The 23,911-nt window shown below is 49.4% G+C and overlaps 1 protein-coding gene across 1 annotated transcript in view; it reads right to left on the bottom strand.

Annotated features, from left to right (window-relative positions):
- Positions 1–22,194, bottom strand: part of LOC133345340 (homeobox protein Hox-B9-like) — a 55,601-nt gene extending 33,407 nt beyond the window's left edge. The window contains exon 1 of the mRNA XM_061556019.1: positions 21,078–22,194. Within this exon, the coding sequence (XP_061412003.1) occupies positions 21,078–21,723 (646 nt within the window). The 5' untranslated portion in view covers positions 21,724–22,194. The remainder of the gene's footprint in view (positions 1–21,077) is intronic.
- Between the last annotated feature and the right edge of the window lie 1,717 nt (positions 22,195–23,911).

Below are 23,911 nucleotides of genomic sequence, written 5' to 3'. Positions count from 1 at the left end.
AATATTGGGCCACACAGCTGGAACTAACGAAGAGCCACCACCATCCTGTTCTTGCGTATGACGGTCGCGATTTGGTGCAGGAGCGCGGTGCTAAAGTGTCGATGTCTGCTGCTGGTCACGACGAGAGGGCTTCAGCAGAGAGAGAGAGACATTGAGAGTTCGTGCGGGTTTGCTGTTCGTTCTCCCCCATTGAAGAAGCAGAGGCTGCAGTGGTGTTTTGCTCGATGGCTCGTGGACGAGCGTTGTCCATAGACGAGCATTGGCCACAGGCTACCCGATTCTTATTATTGGTTCTTTCGGTAAAGTCACGGAGATAAATTAAATAAAAAATAAATTACAATTTTTTTTTTATTAAAAATAAATGTAATATAGATTTTTTTTTTTTATCTACGTGACTTTACCGAAAGAACCAAGAATATGAATTCCTGCAGTCACGAAAGTTTTTAAGTCAAAATTTACCCTATTCTTGCCTATGATGGCAGTGGCAAGACGTGCAAGAGTTGAGTGGCAATATCGAGGTCTGGTAGCCACGATAAGAGGGCTCCAGTTGAGTTCGTGTCGTGCTGCTGCTAATGCATTGACGGATTGGTGCAGCGCTTCGGTTACATCGCCACAATCGGACTCGTGCGGATTCGTGTCTATAAAAGGCGTCAACAATAACGCCGCCTTAAAATAAACGCAAACGTCGCTTAAACGTGGCAGACAATGGCAACCTCCTCGTAGCGGAGAGATGCCGCTTTTAGAGACGCCTCGAAATTTCTCTCTCTACTCCAAGAATACCTCCCTCCCCTCCCTCCCTTCTTCCCTCCCTCTCTCCGGGTGTGACGTTCTGCCAGCCAGCCAGCAAAACTTGTTTCAAACAGAGTATGACGCGGGCGTTACTTCTGCTTCTCGTAGATGGAGTGGGGTGCGCCGCGCTACCAACCCGACCATCCGCCAGTTCGATTCCCGCTCACGGCCACCGCCAGTGGTGGTTCATCTGAACTGGTCCTGGGCCTCCAATAGGTCGCACCCCACCTCAATTGAGTACCTGGCACGGTGCGTAAACGTCGCCGCTCGGGAGACAAAGGCGGCCGGGCGTGGTGCTGGTCACCCACACCCCTCGTGTGCCGTGCCGGCCTTCATAGGTCCTGCTCGCTAACAGCACTTGCCCCAACAGTCGGGAAAGGCTATACACGGTTTCTTTGTCTTTGTTTTTGTGTCGGACATTGAATGACATGGCAGCGGTCCTACATATTCTTGGCTCTTTCGGTAAAGTCACGTAGAAGGGAAATAATAAAATAATAATACGTGACTTTACCGAAAGAACCAAGAATATGAATCCCTGCAGTCACGAAAGCTTTAAAGCGCTCCTCCACTTAAGAACGACGTCTTCCTAGTCAGCGTTTGTGCAGTTGGATCCGTAACGTTGTCACCACGGATGTTGGTTCCCGTGAGTTACACTCAATTCCACAGCGAATGTCCCCCTATCATCATCAGCAGCAGCACTATCATCAGCCATGCTCAATCTATCCGCTGAATAAAGGCCTCCCAAAAGCTGTCACTATCTCCTGTGCTGCAGAAAACTACTACGAGATTAATTCGTCGCTCCATCTCCCCTCTGCGCGTCCTTCTCACGGTGCGTCCCATCCCATGGCTGCCGCTCGGTGGTTAGTCTGGCACACAAGGCCAGCACCCCTTCTTAGCGACGCGACCTCACCCAAGCCCGCTCACGTGTTTTATAAAGTCACAACTTTGTCTTCAACCCGACTACGTACGTTGTACGTGTGTATGTATGTTGTACGTGTGTATGTGTGTATGTATGTTGTATGTGTGTATGTATGTTGTATGTGTGTATGTATGTGTGTACGTGTGTATGTGTGTACGTGTGTACGTGTGTATGTATGTTGTACGTGTGTATGTGTGTATGTGTGTACGTGTGTGTGTGTGTACGTGTGTATGTATGTTGTACGTGTGTATGTGTGTATGTGTGTATGTGTGTATGTGTGTACGTGTGTATGTGTGTACGTGTGTATGTGTTGTACGTGTGTATGTGTGTATGTGTGTATGTGTGTACGTGTGTACGTGTGTACGTGTGTATGTATGTTGTACGTGTGTATGTGTGTATGTGTGTATGTGTGTACGTGTGTACGTGTGTATGCATGTTGTACGTGTGTATGTGTGTATGTGTGTATGTGTGTATGTGTGTACGTGTGTATGTGTGTACGTGTGTATGTGTGTATGTATGTTGTACGTGTGTACGTGTGTATGTGTGTACGTGTGTATGTGTGTATGTGTGTACGTGTGTATGTATGTTGTACGTGTGTACGTGTGTATGTGTGTACGTGTGTATGTATGTTAAACTTCGTTCGTACCGCACATAGCCCACCGTGCAAATCGGAGGTGCAACAAACTAGACGCAAAAAAAGCAGTTCTCAAGAAACGACTTTCCTATCTAGATATAAAAGTGCACGGCTGCAGTGGTTTTCTAATATCAGAAAGGAAGAACGTTCCAGACGGCCGCAGACTCGCGTCTAAAATCGCGCGATGCGGTGACCGACTTTGTTCCACGTTTCGTCAAAAGCCGCATGCTGCTGCTGCTGCCGATGACAGCCGGCGTTCGCGATTCTTCTCTCGGCATTTCATCGCAATCCCGCGAGAAGGCATCTCCCTCTCCGTGGTTCCGTGACCAACCTCTGAGTCTGTGTGCCTCCTTCATCGCCCAGTGTCCACTGATCGTGACCCGCGGTGCCGTCGCAGGTAACTTGCGTCGATTCGACACGTTCGTCACTCTCGTAGTGTCAACTTCGACTGCCCCCCCCTTCAAACACAAAAAAACTCTCCAACCCACGTGTTCGCTTTATCGTTTGCAACCCCAAGGATGCGTACTACAACATCTAACGGTTCACACGCTCGCCTGTCGTGTTGTCTGTTCGGTGCCTGCCGTCAGATGTCTTTCAGGCCCACAAACTCACACGCCGATGTATAGATTCACATTGAGACCCACACACTCGCAGAGACCCATAGACTCACACGCGTATCTATAGATTCACACGGAGACTCATAGACTCGCATAGAGACCCATAGACTCACACGCGTATCTATAGATTCACACGGAGACTCATAGACTCGCATAGAGACCCATAGACTCACACACATATCTATAGAATCACACGGAGACCCATAGACTCGCATAGACAGCTACAGGCTCGCATAGAGACACATACGAAATAGACATCATCACAGCAGCGACACGTCGCTCCGCCAGGCATCTGTCTCATTGAGGATGCAGCCTCGACGAGAAGTCGCAGTCGTTGCTCTGCAGAGACATCGGCAGCCAAACGAAGCAGCAGCAGCAGACGACGACGACGACGGCTGACACGTTGCGATGAACTCGCGCAAGGAACTCTGGGTTGTGGATCCTCATGTCCGGCAGATACATACAATTACGATTTTCTTTTTTTTTCATCTCAATACTTCGGAGAGCAACGGGGGAGCCAGCTGACACCGTCCACACCCCGCACTGTCTCCTGACGCAGGCAGCAGCGCATCTGATTGTTAGCACGTGAGCACCGAAGTCGCGTGCTCGTTAGTTGGCACCTATCGAAGCCGAGTGTTTATTCTTGTCTTGCCCATTATTACGCAGAGTCCGACGTGAAGCTCATTCAACATGTCCTGATGTTCCCACCGCACGCATCTCGGACGTATATCATACCACAGCTGAAATGTACCACTATTGAAGGCAACACGCATTTGAACGCGCCTCACGCAGCGTTTTAACTGCACGTTTAACATATATGCGCAAGTGCACGCTGTGTTCAGTGTTGAGGTGTGCATGCTTCGGTGTGCACGTGGTACTGTGCGGGTGACACGACGACCGCGTCGCTTCGCGTGGGGAGCGGTGGGGCAGCGGTCCCAGCTGCTCGGAACCGCCGGCGAGCCGAGTTAGATTCCCGCTCACGGCCAACATCGGTGACGAAAACCTGAAGCCGGGCCTGGGACTCCCCTAGGCCGACTCAGCACCAAATGAGTATCTGGTGCGGTGCGTTAACATCGGCACCGGGGAGACAAAGGCGGCCGGGGAGTGGTGCTGGCCACCCACCCCCTCGTGTGCCGTGCCGGCCTTCATAGACGCTACTCGCTCACAACACTTGCTCTACTTACAGTCTGTTAAAAAAACAAATGCTGTTCGGAGGATCGTTGTCTTTGCATGTATTTGTGATCCAGGTCTCCATTTGAAAAAAAAGCCAGCCGCGACCAATTAGCTGCATCTCGCCTGGTGTCAATCAAGTTGATGAATGGATGAGTGCATTCACGAACGAGCGTACACATGTACACACATACGCACATGTACACACACATGTGCACGCATACACACATGTACACACATACGCACATGTACACACACATGTACACACATACACACATACACACATGTACACACATACACACATGTACACGCACATGTACACAAATACGCACATGTACACACACATGTACACACATACGCACATGTACGCGCACATGTACACATACGCGCAGTAATATCGCCCTCGCGTTATTTGGTCTACCGAATGTTTATAAACATTTCCATATGATTACAGTGATATAGGGTCACAGGATCAAAAAATGGCATCTGTATTGAAAATTAAGACATTTTTTGAGAATTATAACACTGCAGCGTTGCATGTCCAGGTTTCTTCTACATGGATGTGAAAGCTGTGAGTCTCTTTGTAAGTCTGGGTCTCTATGTGAGTCTATGGGTCTCTATGTGAGTCTATGTGTCTCTATGTGAGTCGCTGGTCTCTATGTGAGTCTATGGTCTCCATGTGAGTCTATGGGTCTCTATGTGAGTCTATGGGTCTCTAGGAATACTAGAAATCACAAAGATCATACAAACTGAACGAGCAGCAACAGAAATGTTTTTTTTAGAATGAGGATGTTAAACGTTTCACGGACAGCCACAAGATGAGTGGTGACATGAATGCACCGCGGATAGCAGCAGGGGACACACACACCCAGACAATGAAAATTATCATAGCAAGGCATGGTTAGATTTCTTAGACATGTAATGATCAAACAGGAGAGTGAATATGAATGTTGTTTTGACTACTGGGGAACACAACAGGTACGGCGAGAAGACGGGGAAGAGAGAGGATTAAGTAACAGAAGTAATTTGAACGATCGGAGGCAACTTTGCAGGAGCCGGAATCACAGTACGCACACAGTGCACACGCAGCACACACAGTACACACACAATACACACAGTACGCACACAGTGCACACGCAGCACACACAGTACACACACAATACACACAGTACGCACACAGTGCACACGCAGCACACACAGTACACACACAATACACACAGTACACACACAGTGCACACAGTGCACACACAATACACCTAGTGCACACAGTACACACACAGTGCACACACAGTACGCACACATTGCACACGCAATACACACAGTGCACACGCAGTACACACACGCAATACGCACAGAGTACATGCACAGTGCACACGCAGTACACACAGTACACACCAAGGCCGTAGCCATGGCGTCAACATTGGGGGGGACCAAATCTTCCAGGGGGTCTGCCCCCCCCCCCCCAGAAAAAAAATCTAAATTAAAAAACTAGTTTCCTGCCTAAAATAAAAAAAATCATTAACACATGGGATGGACTTTTTGTTTTTTTACAATAATGTCTAATAGTGTATTGTATTACATTGCTCATGTTTTTTTATTTTTACCTTTTCTTGTTTCATTGTATGTAATGGCAGAGATTAGGGATTAATAAAGTACAACCATAACCACAATCATATAAACAGAAATCTATGCATTGTTAAATGAAGACAAGTCCAGATATTATGGCCAACGTTAACAAATTGTTCTTTTTTATTTACATAGCATCGCAATTATTTTTTATTGTTTATAGCAATATATTGGGGGGGGGGTCGTTTTGAGCATAATTGAAATTATATTATAATTTGGTACACACAGTACACACACATCACACACACAGTACACACACACAGTGCACACACAGCACATATACAGTACACAAATAGTACACACAGTACACACACACAGTACACACACAGTACACACACAGCATACGGCACACACACAGTGCACACACAGCACACACACAGTACATACACACAGTCCACACAGAGCACATACACAGTACACACATAGTACACACAAAGCACACATACAGTACACACACAGCACACACACAGTACACACACACAATACACAGTACACACAGTAGACACAGCACACACGCAGTACACAGTACACACACAGTACACACACACACACACAGCACACACACAGTACACACACACACAGTACACACACACACAGTACACACACAGTACACACACAGCACACACACAGTACACACACACAGTACACACACACACACACACAGCACACACACAGCACAACGGTGCCACACGTCCGACCGCGTGGCGGCGCGCCGAGTGAATTCACGCAGTCGCCGCCGCCGACGGTCGAGCGAGTCACGGGGTAGATCGAGACTTGCCGCATCCACGTCGCGCGTTCAATGGCACACGCCAAAAGGCGCTTCGAGAGAGGGCGACTCGCGTACGGCAACACAGAAACAAACATCGGGCAGCCGAGAAAGGAATACACGACAGTGAAAATAAAAAATTGTTGGGGAAAACTTTTCGTTGACTTTCGCGACATCTCAACATTTTATTCACAGTGTACACAAACTGTACACAATCCACGCACGGATGCATATACACATAACGCTCCATAATGCACGCGCTGTACGTAGTACATACACACATAGGTAAAACAAGTTGAAGATACTTTGTACATCCTGAAGAGACTGTTGGGGCAAGTCTTGCTAGCGAGCAGCACCTATGATGAAAGCTGCTGGCACGGCACAAGAGGGAACAGGTAACCCAACACCACGCTCGGCCGCCTTTGTCTCCCGTGCGCTGATGTTTACACACCACACTTACGGCCGAGTCGACCTAGGGGGGAGACTCAGGAGGGGTTACAATATTCGCCACTGTATATTTATAGTAATCGGGAATCGAACTCTTGTCGCCGGCTTCGTAGCGCGGTGCGCTAGCCGCTGCACTACCGCTTCCGAACCCCGTGTAGCCTGAACAGGCTGTAGGGGCAAGTGCTGTTAGCGAGCACCTATGACGGCCGGAACGGTACACGAGGGGGGTGGGTGGCCAGCACCACGCCCGGCCGCCTTTTTCTCCCCAGTGGCGATGTTTACACACCGCGCCAGGTACTCATTTGAGGCCGAGTCGACCTAGGGGAGGCCCAGGACCGGTTCAGGTAATCGTCACCGGTGCTGGCCGTGAGCGGGAATCGAACTCGGGTGGCCGGGTTCGTAGCGCAGCGTGGCGCTAACCGCTACACCACCGCTCCTAAACATGCACACGCACATGTACATGGCGAAGCGTACACACATTTTCTCACCGGCCCACTACAAATATGACATTGACTATACGAATGTTCTACCAATAACCCCCCGCGTAATATTCAGTAATGCAATATAAAGCCTGCATGGTGCAAGCGTACATACGCAAATAATAATACAAAGACAAAGATCGCCCGTGCAACCTTTAACAGCCTGTCGGGAGCAAGTGAAACACATACTTACACAAGCAGTGGCTATATATGTACGCTCGGATAAGCACAAAGTACATGCGTACTCGTGGCTTCAGATTAACGGAATCGCGTCTGATAATGGCCACTGACAATGCTATTTGGCGAATGTTTCTTCATCAGCTCAGAAATAACTGGTCCCGAGGCTTAAACGTTGTTTTGTTTTAATGTCGCCTTTGCCAATGAAGCATTGAGTGCAATGTAACAACAACAACAAATCCAAACTCGTTCATCATTAACGCTGCCTTGTTTCAAAACAATATACGCTATGCAGTATATACCAAAGCTAACGTTTCGGACGATGATCCTCTCTCAGAGTTCAGTGGTAAAAGCGAGATCACACCCACGTATGTCAGATCATCTTTGCATGCGCTACGAAAACAGCCATTGCCAGAAATATCGCCCCCACCTCCTTCCCCATTGTTTTATTCTTCAAATAAATTCTAGAGTTTTTTTATTGCAAGACCACGCTATTGTTGTCGATGACTCATGTGTGAAATTATTGTGTGTGTGAGAGAGAGAGTTATTTCTGCCCGGTGCATCACCTACCATCGCAGTATCACACAAACAACAACAACCAAGGTCACGATCTTGATCTGATTCACATCTCAGCCGCGTGGCACGCTCACCAGACTTGTCCTCAACGACGTCAGATCATTGCTAAGTTGTCTGCCGGGTTTGTCGTCCCTTTGGAAAAGAACTTCTCAGCTGAATCACGGCCTTTACTCGGGAAAAAAAACACTTTACAACTATAACTTGTTTTTATTTGACCAGGTAATGCCCACTGAGCTACGCAGCTCCTGGCTATGACTAATGCGAGCTCGGCGAAGTCGCCTTACCACGTGGACGTTGACAGCCGCAGCCAAGCGCTCTCAACCAGCGGCTCTTCAGCTGGCTGCAGGCGAGAGGCCCTTTCTGAGAACCGAAGGAGTTGCAGGCTGCAGCAAATGTTCAGAACCACTGCTCGAAACACTCCTGATTCTGATTAATGTGATTATCATTATATTTATTTTGCATGCATAATAAAAAGATGTGTTTTGTTGCGGTTGGCGGTGGACGCGGGTTACATCGCGTAAATATAAATGTGTCATATTCAGCTGTCGTGGCTGTGACGGTACCACCTGAAGACGGAAGCTTGTGTTGCCTCCGAAACGTCGTGATTTTTATTTTATTTTACTTTTTAATGTTTTTACCTACGTGACTTTACCGAAAAAACGTGAGAATATGAATCATTGCAGTCACGAAAGCTTCAAATCTAGACATATAAATGTGTCGTTAAACCCGCCACCACCCGGCACAGCCGAATTAGCAAGGTTTGTCACGTAAACAAAACACGTGCCAATTAGTTTACCAGTTCAGCGTGCGCCGCTGTGGTGCGCGCGTAGTCTCGGACACGGGATTGTTGTGGTTGTTGTTGTTGTTTGAGCGAAGAGAAGAAATTCGCACCCCTGGCACAATCCCAGCGCTCGTACGAGCAGATTGCTCGCCGCGCGAATGTTACCCGCAAGCGTTTGCTTCGACCACCCGTGATTAGAACCGCGAGACGTGATTATAACTTCACGGGCGCCCGCGTGAAAGAATGAAAGGAAGAGAGAGAGACAGAGAGAGAAAATACGAACAGACGCGGAGATTGTATTGAGTGGCGAAGATTCGATGCGTATTACGACGAACTTCGATTTGCGCGGATGGTTGGCTACGTGCGGTGCGAAAGAAATCCAACATACATCATCATTATCATCATCTGCAGCTGCTGCTGCAGCAGCGGCAGGCATGATCAACCCACTGCTCGATGAAGGCATCGCAAAGCCGCCACAATCTCTCTCTCTCCTCTCTCGGGTTATGCGAAGTAAGAATGGAGCAGCAGCATCTATCCACGAGTTGATCTCCACCGCTCCCCCCCTTCCTCTGGCGATGATGAGTCCTTCCCAGGCTATGCGATCAGCCTGCTGCTGCTGCTGCTGATCTCCAGGGCACGCAATGGGTTAGCAGCCCGCGACATTCACAGGAAGGGATCCATCTGCACCCCAAGCGGGGTCCCTGAGGTCTTCCGATCGCCTTCTTCTAAAAACTCCGAGGCCCAGGGCTCTGCCCGTGCGGTGTGCGGTCTTTGTGCCACTGTGTGCAGCTCCCTCGCGTTGGGACGACGTCTCACGTTTGATAATGAGGGCAATCAGAGTCGGTCGATATCGTTACGTCTGTGTTGAAAACTACCATCTTTAAATTGGTCAATACTCCCCGTCTAGTTATGTCCGTTGACCCTGCAGGGTCTGAGCGAGTGGGTGAGTGCGCGAGTGGGTGAGTGGGCGAGTGCGTGAGTGGGTGAGTGGGTGTGTGCGTGAGTCGATGAGTTGGTGAGTGCGCGCGTGGGTGAGTGGGTGAGTTCGTGAGTGGGTGAGTGGATGAGACGGAGAGCGGTAGTGTAGCGGTTAGTGATACGATGCGCTACCAGGTACCCGAGTTCGATTCCCACTCATGGCCAACAACGGTGACGATTATCTGAACCGGTTCTGGGCCTTCTCGAGGTCCTGGTGCGGTGTGTAAACACCGCCACTGGGGAGAAAAAGGTGGCCGGGCGTGGTGCTGACCACCCACCCCTACGGTGCCGTTCCAGCCTTCATAGGTACTCGCTAACAGCACTTGCCCCAACAGTCTGTGAAGGCTTAACGGGGATATTTGTCTTTGAGTGGATGAGTAGGTGAGTATGGGAGTTGGTGGGTGGGTATGTGGTTGGGTGTGTTAATGAGTAGGTGAGTAGGGGAGTTGGTGGGTGGGTGATCGAGTGAGTTGTTGAGTGCCTGAGTAGGTGAGTCGTGGAGTTGGTGGGTAGGTGGGTGAGTGAGTGGGTGAGTGGATGAGTAGGGGAGTTGGTGGGTGGGTGAGTGAGTGGATTATTAGGTGAGTAAGGTAGATGGTGGGTGGGTGAGCGAGTGGGTGAGTGGATGTGTAGGTGAGTAAGGAGTTGATGGGTGGGTGAGTGAGTTGGTGAGTAAGTGAGTAGGGGAGTTGGTGAGTGATTGGGTGAATTGGCCTTTATCCCCTGCCATATGCCCTGCAGGTTATCTTTATTTCCTGGCATTTCATACACGGGGCGCATTGGGATCTATGGACGAAATGCACCACTTTACACACTATTATTGCCAAGCGATGCATTGCGCCTGCGTGTGTTTTCGAATCCACGTGTATCTTGTTCTACCAGTGAACTACGTGTCGATGAGCCGTGGCAGGCAATGCACGCACGGATGAAACGCGCTCGCTTCTTTAAGCAACATTGGCTGGTTGCGTCTCGTCTTTAAGGGCCGTCATCCTCTACGTATACATTTAAGTTGTTCGTTTTTATTATTATGAATCTATGTACACGCCAGTTGAGAAATTTCGCCAACTTCTCATATTTAACATTGCCATATATTAATTTCGTATTACGTTTCAGCCGATGGCAGCATTTACAAAGGGCAGTTGCCCGAAACGTCAGCCACTCTCGTACAAAGTTTACTACTTCTCCAACGAGGGGTTGCTGTCCATGCGTTCCGTGCTCTCAGCCTGGTGCGACGATACATTATTCTCGGTTGCTGTTACGTTGGCAGTGGTGCATATACACGGACATCTAAACATCTAAACTCAACTCATTCGTCAATCATGGCACTGCCTTCAATAGAATTCGGAAAACGGCCCTTCTTCATAGCACACGTAATAACATGTCGCTGTTATATATATACACATTGCTATATATGCACAGCTGCCGACGCGAAATTGTATTTACACTCAGCACCACTGTGACGGAGTTGACACCTTTGAAAATCAGAAACTGATTCTGAGATTAATTAGCACGAGCGTCATTATACTTGGGGTGATCGCGCGTTTACTGTGGTGGCCCCCCAGGTGTGTGACCCCCTACTGCTGCCCCTCCTGCAGGTGTGTGACTCTCTACTGCTGCACCTGCAGGTGTGTGACTCTCTACTGCTGCACCTACATGTGAGTGACTCTCTACTGCTGCACCTGCAGGTGTGTGACCCCCTACTGCTGCACCTGCAGGTGTGTGACTCTCTACTGCTGCACCTGCAGGTGTGTGACTCTCTACTGCTGCACCTACAGGTGAGTGACTCTCTACTGCTGCACCTGCAGGTGTGTGACCCCCTACTGCTGCACCTGCAGGTGTGTGACTCTCTACTGCTGCACCTGCAGGTGTGTGACTCTCTACTGCTGCACCTACAGGTGAGTGACTCTCTACTGCTGCACCTGCAGGTGTGTGACTCTCTACTGCTGCACCTGCAGTAGTGTGACCCCCTACTGTTGCACCTGCAGGTGAGTGACTCTCTACTGCTGCACCTGCAGCTGTGTGACTCTCTACTGCTGCACATGCAGGTGTGTGACTCTCTGCAGCTGCACCTCCTGCAGGTGTGTGACTCTCTACTGCTGCACCTCCAGGTGTGTGACTCTCTACTGCTGTACCTGCAGGTGAGTGACTCTCTACTGCTGCACCTACAGGTGTGTGACTCTCTACTGCTGCACCTACAGGTGAGTGACTCTCTACTGCTGCACATACAGGTGTGTGACTCTCTACTGCTGCACCTGCAGGTGTGTGACTCTCTACTGCTGCACCTGCAGGTGTGTGACTCTCTGCTGCTGCACCTCCTGCAGGTGTGTGACTCTCTACTGCTGCACCTGCAGGTGTGTGACTCTCTACTGCTGCACCTCCTGCAGGTGTGTGACTCTCTACTGCTGCACATACAGGTGTGTGACTCTCTACTGCTGCACCTCCAGGTGTGTGACTCTCTACTGCTGCACCTGCAGGTGTGTGACTCTCTACTGCTGCACATACAGGTGTGTGACTCTCTACTGCTGCACCTCCAGGTGTGTGACTCTCTACTGCTGCACCTACAGGTGTGTGTGACTCTCTACTGCTGCACCTACAGGTGAGTGACTCTCTACTGCTGCACCTGCAGGTGTGTGACTCTCTACTGCTGCACCTGCAGGTGTGTGACTCTCTACTGCTGCACCTGCAGGTGTGTGACTCTCTACTGCTGCACCTGCAGGTGTGTGACTCTCTACTGCTGCACCTGCAGGTGTGTGACTCTCTACTGCTGCACCTGCAGGTGTGTGACTCTCTACTGCTGCACCTGCAGTTGTGTGACTCTCTACTGCTGCACCTGCAGGTGTGTGACTCTCTACTGCTGCACCTGCAGGTGTGTGACTCTCTACTGCTGCACCTGCAGGTGTGTGGCTCTCTACTGCTGCACCTGCAGGTGTGTGACTCTCTACTGCTGCACCTGCAGGTGTGTGACTCTCTACTGCTGCACCTGCAGATGTGTGACTCTCTACTGCTGCACCTGCAGGTGTGTGACTCTCTACTGCTGCACCTGCAGGTGTGTGACTCTCTACTGCTGCACCTGCAGGTGTGTGACTCTCTACTGCTGCACCTGCAGGTGTGTGACTCTCTACTGCTGCACCTACAGGTGTGTGACTCTCTACTGCTGCACCTGCTGCAGGTGTGTGGCTCTCTACTGCTGCACCTGCAGGTGTGTGACTCTCTACTGCTGCACCTGCAGGTGTGTGACTCTCTACTGCTGCACCTGCAGGTGTGTGACTCTCTTCTGCTGCACCTGCAGGTGTGTGACTCTCTACTGCTGCACATGCAGGTGTGTGACTCTCTACTGCTGCACCTGCAGGTGTGTGACTCTCTACTGCTGCACCTGCAGGTGTGTGACTCTCTACTGCTGCACCTGCAGGTGTGTGACTCTCTACTGCTGCACCTGCAGGTGTGTGACTCTCTACTGCTGCACCTGCAGGTGTGTGACTCTCTACTGCTGCACCTGCAGGTGTGTGACTCTCTACTGCTGCACCTGCAGGTGTGTGACTCTCTACTGCTGCACATGCAGGTGTGTGACTCTCTACTGCTGCACCTACAGGTGTGTGACTCTCTACTGCTGCACCTGCTGCAGGTGTGTGGCTCTCTACTGCTGCACCTGCAGGTGTGTGACTCTCTACTGCTGCACCTGCAGGTGTGTGACTCTCTACTGCTGCACCTGCAGGTGTGTGACTCTCTACTGCTGCACCTGCAGGTGTGTGACTCTCTACTGCTGCACCTGCAGGTGTGTGACTCTCTACTGCTGCACCTGCAGGTGTGTGACTCTCTACTGCTGCACCTGCAGGTGTGTGACTCTCTACTGCTGCACCTGCAGGTGTGTGACTCTCTACTGCTGCACCTGCAGGTGTGTGACTCTCTACTGCTGCACCTGCAGGTGTGTGACTCTCTACTGCTGCACCTGCAGGTGTGTGACTCTCTACTGCTGCACCTGCTGCAGGTGTGTGGCTCTCTACTGCTGCACCTGCAGGTGTGTGACTCTCTACTGGTGCACCTGCAGGTGTGTGACTCTCTACTGCTGCACCTGCAGGTGAGTGACTCTCTACTGCTGCACCTCCTGCAGGTGTATGACTCTCTACTGCTGCGCCTGCACGTGTGTAACTCTCTACTGCTGCACCTCCAGGTGAGTGACTCTCTACTGCTGCAGGTGTGTGACTCTCTACTGCTGCACCTGCAGGTGTGTGACTCTCTACTGCTGCACCTCCTGCAGGTGTATGACTCTCTACTGCTGCGCCTGCAGGTGTGTGACTCTCTACTGCTGCACCTCCAGGTGAGTGACTCTCTACTGCTGCAGGTGTGTGACTCTCTACTGCTGCACCTCCCCCAGGTGTGTGACTCCATATTGGACCATCCGTGAACAAAAAGAAGCGCCTCACAGCTCATCGGATTTCCTCCAGTCTAATAAAGATTCTGATTCTGCAGAGTGTACTCTTTGGTTCTTTTGGTAAAGTCACGTCGACAGATAAAAGAAACTAAAATAAATAAAAATATTACGACGTTTCGATCGCAACACAAGCGGTCGTCCTCAGGCAGAAGAAGAAAAATAATCATTATAATAATAATCATCATTATTGTGTTTAATTCCGTCTGAGTGACGGCCGCTTGTGCTGCGATCGAAACGTCGTGATATATTATTTTTTCTTTAATTTCTCTACCTACGTTACTTTACCGAAAGAACCAAAGAGTATGGATTCCCGCAGTCACGAAAGCCTCAAATCTGTCTAGAATCTTCGTCCTTTTCTTGCGCGGCGTTCCCTTTGGGGATGTTATTGTAACAGGCGAATAACACGCACACACCATCATCATTATTTAATTTCGATTTAAAGCTTTCGTGACTGCAGGGATTCATCTTCTTGGTTCTTTCGGTAAAGTCACGTAGAATGGAAATAATACAATAATAAAACATAATAAAATAATTCTCAAGACGTTTCGGCCACAACGCAAGCAGCCGTCCTCAGGTGAAGAACAGGTCTGTCGAGAAGACAGAGTCTCCATTCAGTCTCCATTCAGACTCTGTCTTCTCGACAGACCTGTTCTTCACCTGAGGACGGCTGCTTGCGTTGTGGCCGAAACGTCGTGAGAATTATTTTATTATGTTTTATTTTAATTATTTTATTATTTCCATTCTACGTGACTTTACCGAAAGAACCAAGAAGATCATCATCATCATTATTATTATAATCGTGGCTTTCGTTGTCACGGCGTGTAAATGTTTCTCACGGAGCAGAGAGGGTTTGCGTGCTTCGCGCAACGCACCAAATTGGAGCGATGGAGCGACGTTGTAGTCGCCGCGTCGACTACAACGTCGCTCCGTCGCTCCCGGGAATTCCCGTGACTGTGGAACTCCCCTCCCACAGAGTACGCACGGTTCATCGTGCGCGCCTCGTGTGCAATTCTGCTGCGATACGCGCGCACGTTCATTCGATTGCAACAAAAAAATCAAACATAGGCAGCAAGTGCTGTAAATTATATTTACGACGCAAATGATAGGGTATGTAAAAATACAATCACCCCAAATTATAGGCTTCTTTCTCTATTTTGCCCAAGGTTCCTAAGATCTCGCTCGGTTACCAACAAATATATATTCGTTTTTTTTCTTTCGTTTGTCTGCTTTGTCATCAATAGTGATGTTAGTTGCTCGTCGATTTTACGTTATTTGCACCTTCAGACATGCGTCTAAACGTAATAATGTTGTTTATAATAAGAATAATAGCTTTGTTAATCCACTGCTGGATGAAGGCCTCCCCATCCCGTATTGGTTATGGGTGTTGTTTGACCATCCTTCACCACGATGGTCAATGCGGGTTGGTGACTATAGCTGCAGCATCGATTTTAAAGATATACCAACCTTTGGTAATCTGAATAGGTGTCTCCGAGTGTTAATGGCAATGCTATATCAGTAAAAATAATAATCAATAAATAAATAATAAATGCATGTATCAAGAAGGTTACTCATTGGTCAATATAATGACATGTATTGGGCAGAATGGAACACACTGATACGTTCTGCCGTCATTAGAGCTGATCAGCGAGCCATGACCAAATAGTTAGAGAGCCAAGATGGTATTGGTATTAATTATAGCTCATCACCCAGCCATGCCGAGATAGATGCTGCCCAGCAGAGCCAAGATTGTATTAGTATTTATTAGAGCTCATCAGCCAGCCATGCCCAGCTGCAGACTGCCAGGGTAACGCCCAGAGTGTTGTTGTGAATGGGAGAAGCGACTCTTCGGGATAATACGGGTCTCTGAAACATTTATTGGGTAAATATAATTGTAATAAATATCTTCGGAGTAATTATAATAAAAGGTTTATGTACATTGGTTTTGTTTCAAGTCGAACACAAAACTGCTGTATTTATTAAACAAATAATTTGATGATAATGCTGCTGCTGCGTTGGCTTTGGTGTATAAGCACAATATTAGACAACAACAAAAACTCGGCACATTCGTCAATAAACCAGTTGTCTCAAAAAAGGGAAAGTACATCATGCACAAAGTTTCGGTCAATTATCCTTATTCATAGCAGGTCAATTGAGAAATGACCAGAGAGGATGCAAATGTAAAAATGCTCTTACTCAACTTGTGTGGTTGCATAGCCTACTTATGGAATGCATCTGTAAATCAAACAATTGATCACGATAGTATTTAGGGAGGCAGAGCATAGTATGTATGCATGTTTTAACTTCTTTCGCACCGTACGTAGCCAACCGTGCCAGTCGGAGGTGCGCTGTGCGCTATTACGCAGAGCGCGCGTCTGATGACAAAGTAAGAATTGTGTGAACACGCTGTAAGACTAGAGCTGCAAACTCCACCGTCGAATTGGAGGGGCTTTCCATCTCTCCGTCAATTATCACCGAGGTGCAGCAACAACCTAGCAACAGGTTCCATTCGGTGTTTTGTAAGAAGCGGGGAGGAGGTTATCGAAAGCCAATTTAGTGAACAGTAAGCAGAGGAGGGGGGCGCAGGGCTCGCCCCCCCCCCCCCCACCAACGCCTTCAAACTTAATCGGAAGTATCGCATCTGACACTGGGTGCCCCCCCCCCCCCCCACAAAGCACGGGGCCCGGGGCAATCGCCCCGATTCGCCGTAACTCTAGGGGACGGCTCTGATAGTTCGTCGTCATCATCATTATCATCATCATCATCATATGCAATGATCAATCCACTGCTTGATGAAGCCCCCCCCCTCCACCCGCCCCCTCCAAAATCGTCGCCATCTCTCACAAAGCGTTTGCGATGGTAAACAAATCCACCTACGAGCACCTGCAATCGTATTTCATCGCTCCATCTTCCCGGTGGATTTGTTCTCATGCATTGGGCGCCGTGGTGGCGAAATGTTAACAACCGCGCGTGATATGCAAGCAGGTCGTGGGTTCGATCCCGACCATGTGACGCCAGCTGCATATTTGGAGGTTTGATGTCTGTCTCCCTCCCCGTGATCGCGTGGAGTTTTCTCCGGGTGCTCTGGGGTTTCTCTCTCCACATTTAGAATCAACATCACGCCTTCAGAGTATTTAGCTACTTTACATTGCCACGTGATACGCCACTTCGCTCAGCTATCATTTGTGGGAGGATCACTTCTGAAAAACGGGGCTATATAGCTCAGTCGGCTTTACCTGGTGGTAACATTTAAAAGTATATTCTCCGGCACAATTAAAATTGCGGCACAATTCGCATGACGAGGATGGTTGTAGTCACCAGCATAACGTCGTACTCGATTTGTAAATGTCGTGGATTTACTCTCCAACGTACAGCCGGTGTGCTGAAGTAGTAACTAATTGGCACGGTCTCGATTTAAAGCTTTCGTGACTGCAGGGATTCATCTTCTTGGTTATTATGTTTTATTTTTATTATTTTATTACTTCCCTTCTACGTGACTTTACCGAAAGAACCAAGAAGATAATTGGCACGGGTTTTTAAGTGACAAACCTTACTCATTGGCTGTGTCGGGTGGTGGCGGGTTTAACGACACGTTTATAGTTACGCGATCTAACCCAAAACACATTTTACTATGAATATAGTTTAAGAGTTTTAAATAGTCTCGTGTCCTTTGCCTGGGGGCTCCATCGTTCGGTCCTGACCACCTTCCACGATGCCTGACCTACAGCGAAGTGTCCAGCCCAAATCCATAACACGTTTATTTTGAAATCTTGACTTAAGTTTTCGTGACTGCAGGAATTCATATTCTTTGGGTCTTTCGGTAAAATCACGTAGATAGGTTCAAAGAAAATAACAGAAATAACAAAAAACTACTCGTAGTTTTGGGTTAGCTCGCGTAAATATAAAAACTACTCGTAGTTTATTATTATTTTCTTTGAACCTATCTACGTGACTTTACCGAAAGACCCAACGAATACGTTTGTTTTTTTTGTTTTCTTATTTGGACGGTAGAAATGACATCTTCAATGTGCGTGAGCAACAGACGGCTGCGCCAATGCCGTCGCGTTGTGAGACGCGGCCGCTCCATTGCGGATCACGTCCGTGACTCGCATCGTCGCAGATGGCACGGAGAGTTAAGGGGCAGCATTGTGCCCGGCCCGCCTGAGACTCTCTGCAAAGTTACTCGGGGTAAACAGCGGCACAATAGTGCCTTATATCTCAAAAAAAAAGTTGCTGCTTCAGTGCACTTAGACAATAGATCAACAGGTTAAGGCAAAACAAATAGTCTTTTTTTATCTGGTGTTGAGAGGGAAATATAATCTGGACGTTTCCGCTCACTTGGCAGCGCTTAGTTAAAATATAAGTTTTAAACTGCAATTAGTTGTATATATGTATATACGAGGATGAGCTGCAATAGATCTCGTTAGAGCTCTCGGTAACTAATGTTCAGACGTGTTGATAATCTTAAAACTATATAATTGGTGAGCACTCTTAAAAACCCGTCCAGAATTTTCATTGAGACATTGTTCAGTTGATATTTCAAATACTATTACACGTGAGATCGACCTACTTGCACAGGATATAGGCCTATATATAAGGCTTATGATGAGTACTAATGTATTCTTTGTTCGTGGTTTAAATATGAATCCCGGCTTTTATAAATACATTGACCTCGTTTCGTTAGTGACGTTTGTTGGTACACGTCATAATAAAGTAGCCGCAATTGGCACGAACACTGCCGAATAACAGATGTAAACATCTTTAGAGAGTATGCCTCGACCAACGTTTCGGACAACGGTCCTTATTCAGAACGGATGATTCGGTGATGCTGCTGTTGTTGCTGCTGCGTTGTTAGTGGTGCACGAACACAAACAATAGAATAACAACAATAATAATATTATATAAGAGCCGCCACTTTGTCGAGATGTCAACTACCTCGCTGGGTATACAGGAGGTCGTGGGTTCGATCCCGAACCCTGACGCATGTCTATTTGGAGTTTGCATGCTCTCCTCGTTGGCCCGTGTATTTATCTCCGGGTCCTCACAATTTTTGCTCCGCATTTAGAAACACGCGTTGAGAGCATTTGGCTGCTGCTCGACATTCCCGCGTGATGATAAGCCACTTCGTTGAGCTATCATTTGTGATTGCCAGGTTGCTTCTGAAAGAGAGCTACATTGCTCTCCCCGTGGTCGCGTGGATTCTTCTCCAACTCCTCCGGTTTTTTCCTCCGAAATTCAGAATCGACATTACGCGTTTAGAGCATTTGGCTGCTATGAATGTCCACACGATGATGAGCCACTCGGTTGAGCTATCATCTGTGGTAGCCAGGTCGCTTCTGAAAACAAGCTATATAGCTCAGTGGACCTTACCTGGTCAAATAAGCATTAATTTAGTTTCAATAAATTACATTTACAAATCTCCGCCTTTCCCCAATCCACGAAAACCACGGTCCATCATTCGCCAGTAACACTGTGTGGCCGTAAAATGAAAGACAAACATGACAACCGCTGACGATTCGAGCAATGGCCCTCTTTTAGTTTTACTTGCTGTCAAAGGAGACATATTCTCTGAAACGTCGCTCTCTTACATAGTTGTTTTTTTCCTATTAAGGTCACAGTGCTGTTGACGAACGCGTAGATTTGTTTATGTACTCCTAAAAGAAAAGAGATATAAATGTAACTTCACGCTACAGAATATGTATCCGTTTTGAATGAGATGACGACAAATTTGCCGAAGCGTCATCTCGCTCATGTTTAAATGACTAAACGGCACATTGCAGTTGTGTTCATGGCAGCAATAGCGAGAAGCTTTCACAACAACGTAGTTGCTCGCCTTTGCCGCGCAGAAGCATTCACTTATTATTGGTTTTATTTTGTATTCAAATCAAGAGAGGGCGAAAAAATATTTACACGGGGTTAATATACACCCCCCTGTATCAAGACGCTTCAATATATTAAATAATATCAAATACGTTTTGCTTCATTGTATCAGGCAAGGCCCACCAAGCTACACAGCTCTATGTGGCCAATTAGATCACTGAGCGGGCTACTTGCTGTGGGTAAGACACCGGAGTTCCCGAAAAAAAACTAAACCACCAAAACGAGAAGATAACGCCACCGCTGTGAATGCCCTCTCGTTAGACCAGTGTGAGATTCACGAATGTCTCCGTGATCCACCAGTCGCTGGCTCCAAGGCGCTGTCTCACACAGGCGCAAGCCACCGCACCCGGTAATTGCCAGCTGCTGCAGCCAATGCTTAGCCGGGCAGTGGTGTGTTTAGTTCTGCACGTGGCTGCCCCTGTGGTCAATCCTCAGCACCGTGGAGGCAGCAGCGAGGGTTGGTGGGTCGCCGCACACACACATGTTGCTGTGAAACTCCCTTCCTGATACCCAAGGGCGTCCAGGAGGTGCCGTGCCCCTGGGCTCGCCAACAGAAGGCGGTACAGAAAGTGGACTAATCGCCATCGGTTTCTATCTTTACGGAGACAGAGTGTTTTCGCCACCTCGCGCAAGGCGTGGGGTTTTCTCCGTCCACTTGTGATAATAAACAACAATCATTCATCGACTGAAACATGTTTTTTTATAAAATGTATAAAGCCGCGATGCAGCAGCAGCACCCTCTTGACAAAGGCTGCATACGTGACGCTAATTATTTCCGTTGTGAACGCACGTCCGGGTGCTTGGCCACTCACCGAGGGCCGAGGACATGTTGGCGAGGCCGTGGTTGAGCGCTCCGCTGCTGTAGGGCGGACTGTAGTAGGGCGCCGCGTGGTGGTGGTGGTGGTGGTGGCCATATGGGCCCATCCTCTGGTCGGAGAAGCCACCGTCTGCCGGGCCGCCGAGCACGGCGGCCCTCTGGTAGTCCATCTGCGCCCACGTCGGATAGAGCGGCGACGGGGTGACCTGGCACTCGGCGGGCGAGCGCTGGTACTGATAGGCCGAGGGCGCGGTGCCGACGGGATGCGGGTGATGGTGGTGGTGCGGGTTGTGCAGGTGCTGCTGGTGCCTGCCCGCCATCAGCGCCGGCACCGAGGTCGGCAGGGAGACCGGCAAAGAGGCCTGCTGCTCGGACCCCCCGTGGCCGCTCAGCGATTGTGGAATGTAGCGCAGCGGGTCGAGCGTCGGGGAGTCGCGGTCGAGGGCCGATGGCGTAGTCGGCATCGACACTTGGTCGGCGTGGAGCGGATAGGAGCGCGCGCCGAAGATCGGCTGCATGGAGCCCGGCCCGGGGAAGCTCAGGTTCCCGTGGAAGACCATCCCCATGGGAGGTCGCGCGGGATCCTGCAGCAGCCCTACCTTCTCACCAGGGATCTCTGCGCCTTTGTAGTCCTGATCCATTCACTCGCACTGCCGCGCACAGCGAGACGCTGCTCGCCTCGCCGTGTCCGTGACTTGCGAACGGAGGGTTCCCCGCGCGCGAACGCAAGGGTTCTGTTGTTTCTTTCTCTTTTTTGGTAACTCTTCAAAAAAAAACCCCTAAACACTCCACGAGCTTCTCTTCTGCTTCCTCTCCCTCCTCCTCCCGGAGTTGGTGGTGCGTAAGTTGCGGTGCGGCTCCGTCACGGAGTTGAGGCTTCCTTCGCGGCCGTCCCTATTGATTCGCGCGGCGCGGCGAGAGATGCCGCTCGCCTGTGTCTGGTCAAAAATTGACTCGAAACCGAGAGAGTGACGCGCAGAGCAAACACCGCGTCCGACTAAGAGTCGAGCAACGGGGGCAATTCGTCACTGAGCGCAATTTGCAGGAACCTTCATTCCCACCGCCGGCGCTGAGATCTCTTTCAAAATTGCCGAGCGAGTTTTTTTTTTTTACGACCTGGCGCGACTTCAAAGAGCGAATATAACGGCTGCGGCGACTTACCTACTCCGAGATGGAAGCAAATGTCAAGGACAGTCGCCGCAGCTTTGCGCACGCGCGCGCGCACGCACGCACGCACGCACGCACCTGAGCCGAGATAGGCGGAATGGGTCACGCAGATCAGTAAAGCGACAGAACACACACAGAGAGAGAGAGAAAAAAACACCCTCACCGAGTTCCGCCTCCGGCAGAGGGCAAAGGCGAAACGTTTATACGCGGGGGTTTTGCCTTTACAGCGGACTTCCATCCCACGGATGCAGGAACGAAGGCGAGGTGAGGTGGAGTTCACGCGAATGTTCATCGGTGAATCGACGCGCTCGGGGACACTTTGCGTGCACGCGCGCGTTACCGCCGGCGGTGTTGAAGTTAACGCTTATGCTGTATCTTATCATCATCATCATCATTGTTGTTGTTGTATTATTATTCTTGTTTCGTTGGAAACTTCTGGCGGTGCTCGGAATGAAAATGTTGTTGCCTGTTGGGGTTGTTGTTGTTGTTGTTTGTTTGTGAAGCACATCGGCGCCGCTTGCTTACTGGGAGACGTGAATCTGCGTGAAGGTTGCGCTTTGCGATGAGTTTTGTAATATTGCGCACGGACATTCACGACGGTGGCGATGTGAAATCATCGTGGTGGTGGTAGTGGTGATGATGATCACGTGTAACCAATAGTAGCGCGTGCAATCGTGATAAATGCAGAATAAGTGTGTCTGTACAACTATGACCGTGGCGGCGATGATGAACAGTCTGGACGAGAATTAACGCACTCGCATGCTGAGTACGATTATGATGACGATTATGATGATGATATCGATTATGATGACGATTATGACGACGATGATGATGCTTATGATGACGACGATTACGATGACAATTACGATGATAATTACGATGACGATTATGACGCCGATCATTGCCTTCTTCCACAGGTATTTAGCATCGCTCCACCGAGGACCCCCAAACAGTAGCGTGACGATTTACGGTCAATTAAAACCGACTCCAAACACGACGGACGGTTAAGCGACTCCTCACCCCGCCTCCCTCCCTTGCGGAGGTGATCTCGGGGCCACGCCGCTGCGTCTGAAATCATAAAATGCAATCAATCATAAACCCAAGAACAGGAAGGAGGAGGAGTAGGAGGCGGATAACAAGAAGTTGGAGAAGTCTTTTTTGTTTGTTTTTTTACTGCCACGGCGCACACCCATCGCCCTCCCGAGCCCAGTCTTGTAACGCTGTCATAAAATCCATCAGCGAGCAAGGTAAGAGTCATGCGGACAAATATTTAGCCACCGGGCCATAAAAAAAAGAAAGAAACTCCCCCCGACCCAAACTCCACTCCCTCCCGTTCACCCACTCACAGAGAACCGGCGGCTACCGGCGCTCGCTCGGGATTAATATTTAAAACGGGAGCTTCAAAGAGCGCAGGGTGAAAAACCGCGACTTTTTTTTGCCGGTGCAGCCAAACACCCCCCGCCCCCCCCTCCTCCACCACCCCCACCTCCCACCCCCCCCTCCTCCACCCGCCACCCCCCGGATTGGCGAGAGAAGAGCCCAGCGTGGCTCTGCTTGTCGCACGGTAGAGCGACGCTCATAAAACCTCGTGGCCTTCCCAAACACACACACAAAGACAAATATCCCCACCCAGCCCCCCCGGGTGTAGCCTCAATGGACATT

Source organism: Lethenteron reissneri, chromosome 21 (genome assembly GCF_015708825.2).
Source record: "Lethenteron reissneri isolate LAM-NWPU_2019-01 chromosome 21, ASM1570882v1, whole genome shotgun sequence".
Taxonomy (NCBI): domain Eukaryota; kingdom Metazoa; phylum Chordata; class Hyperoartia; order Petromyzontiformes; family Petromyzontidae; genus Lethenteron; species Lethenteron reissneri.
This window is presented reverse-complemented; position numbering and strand designations above follow the sequence as displayed.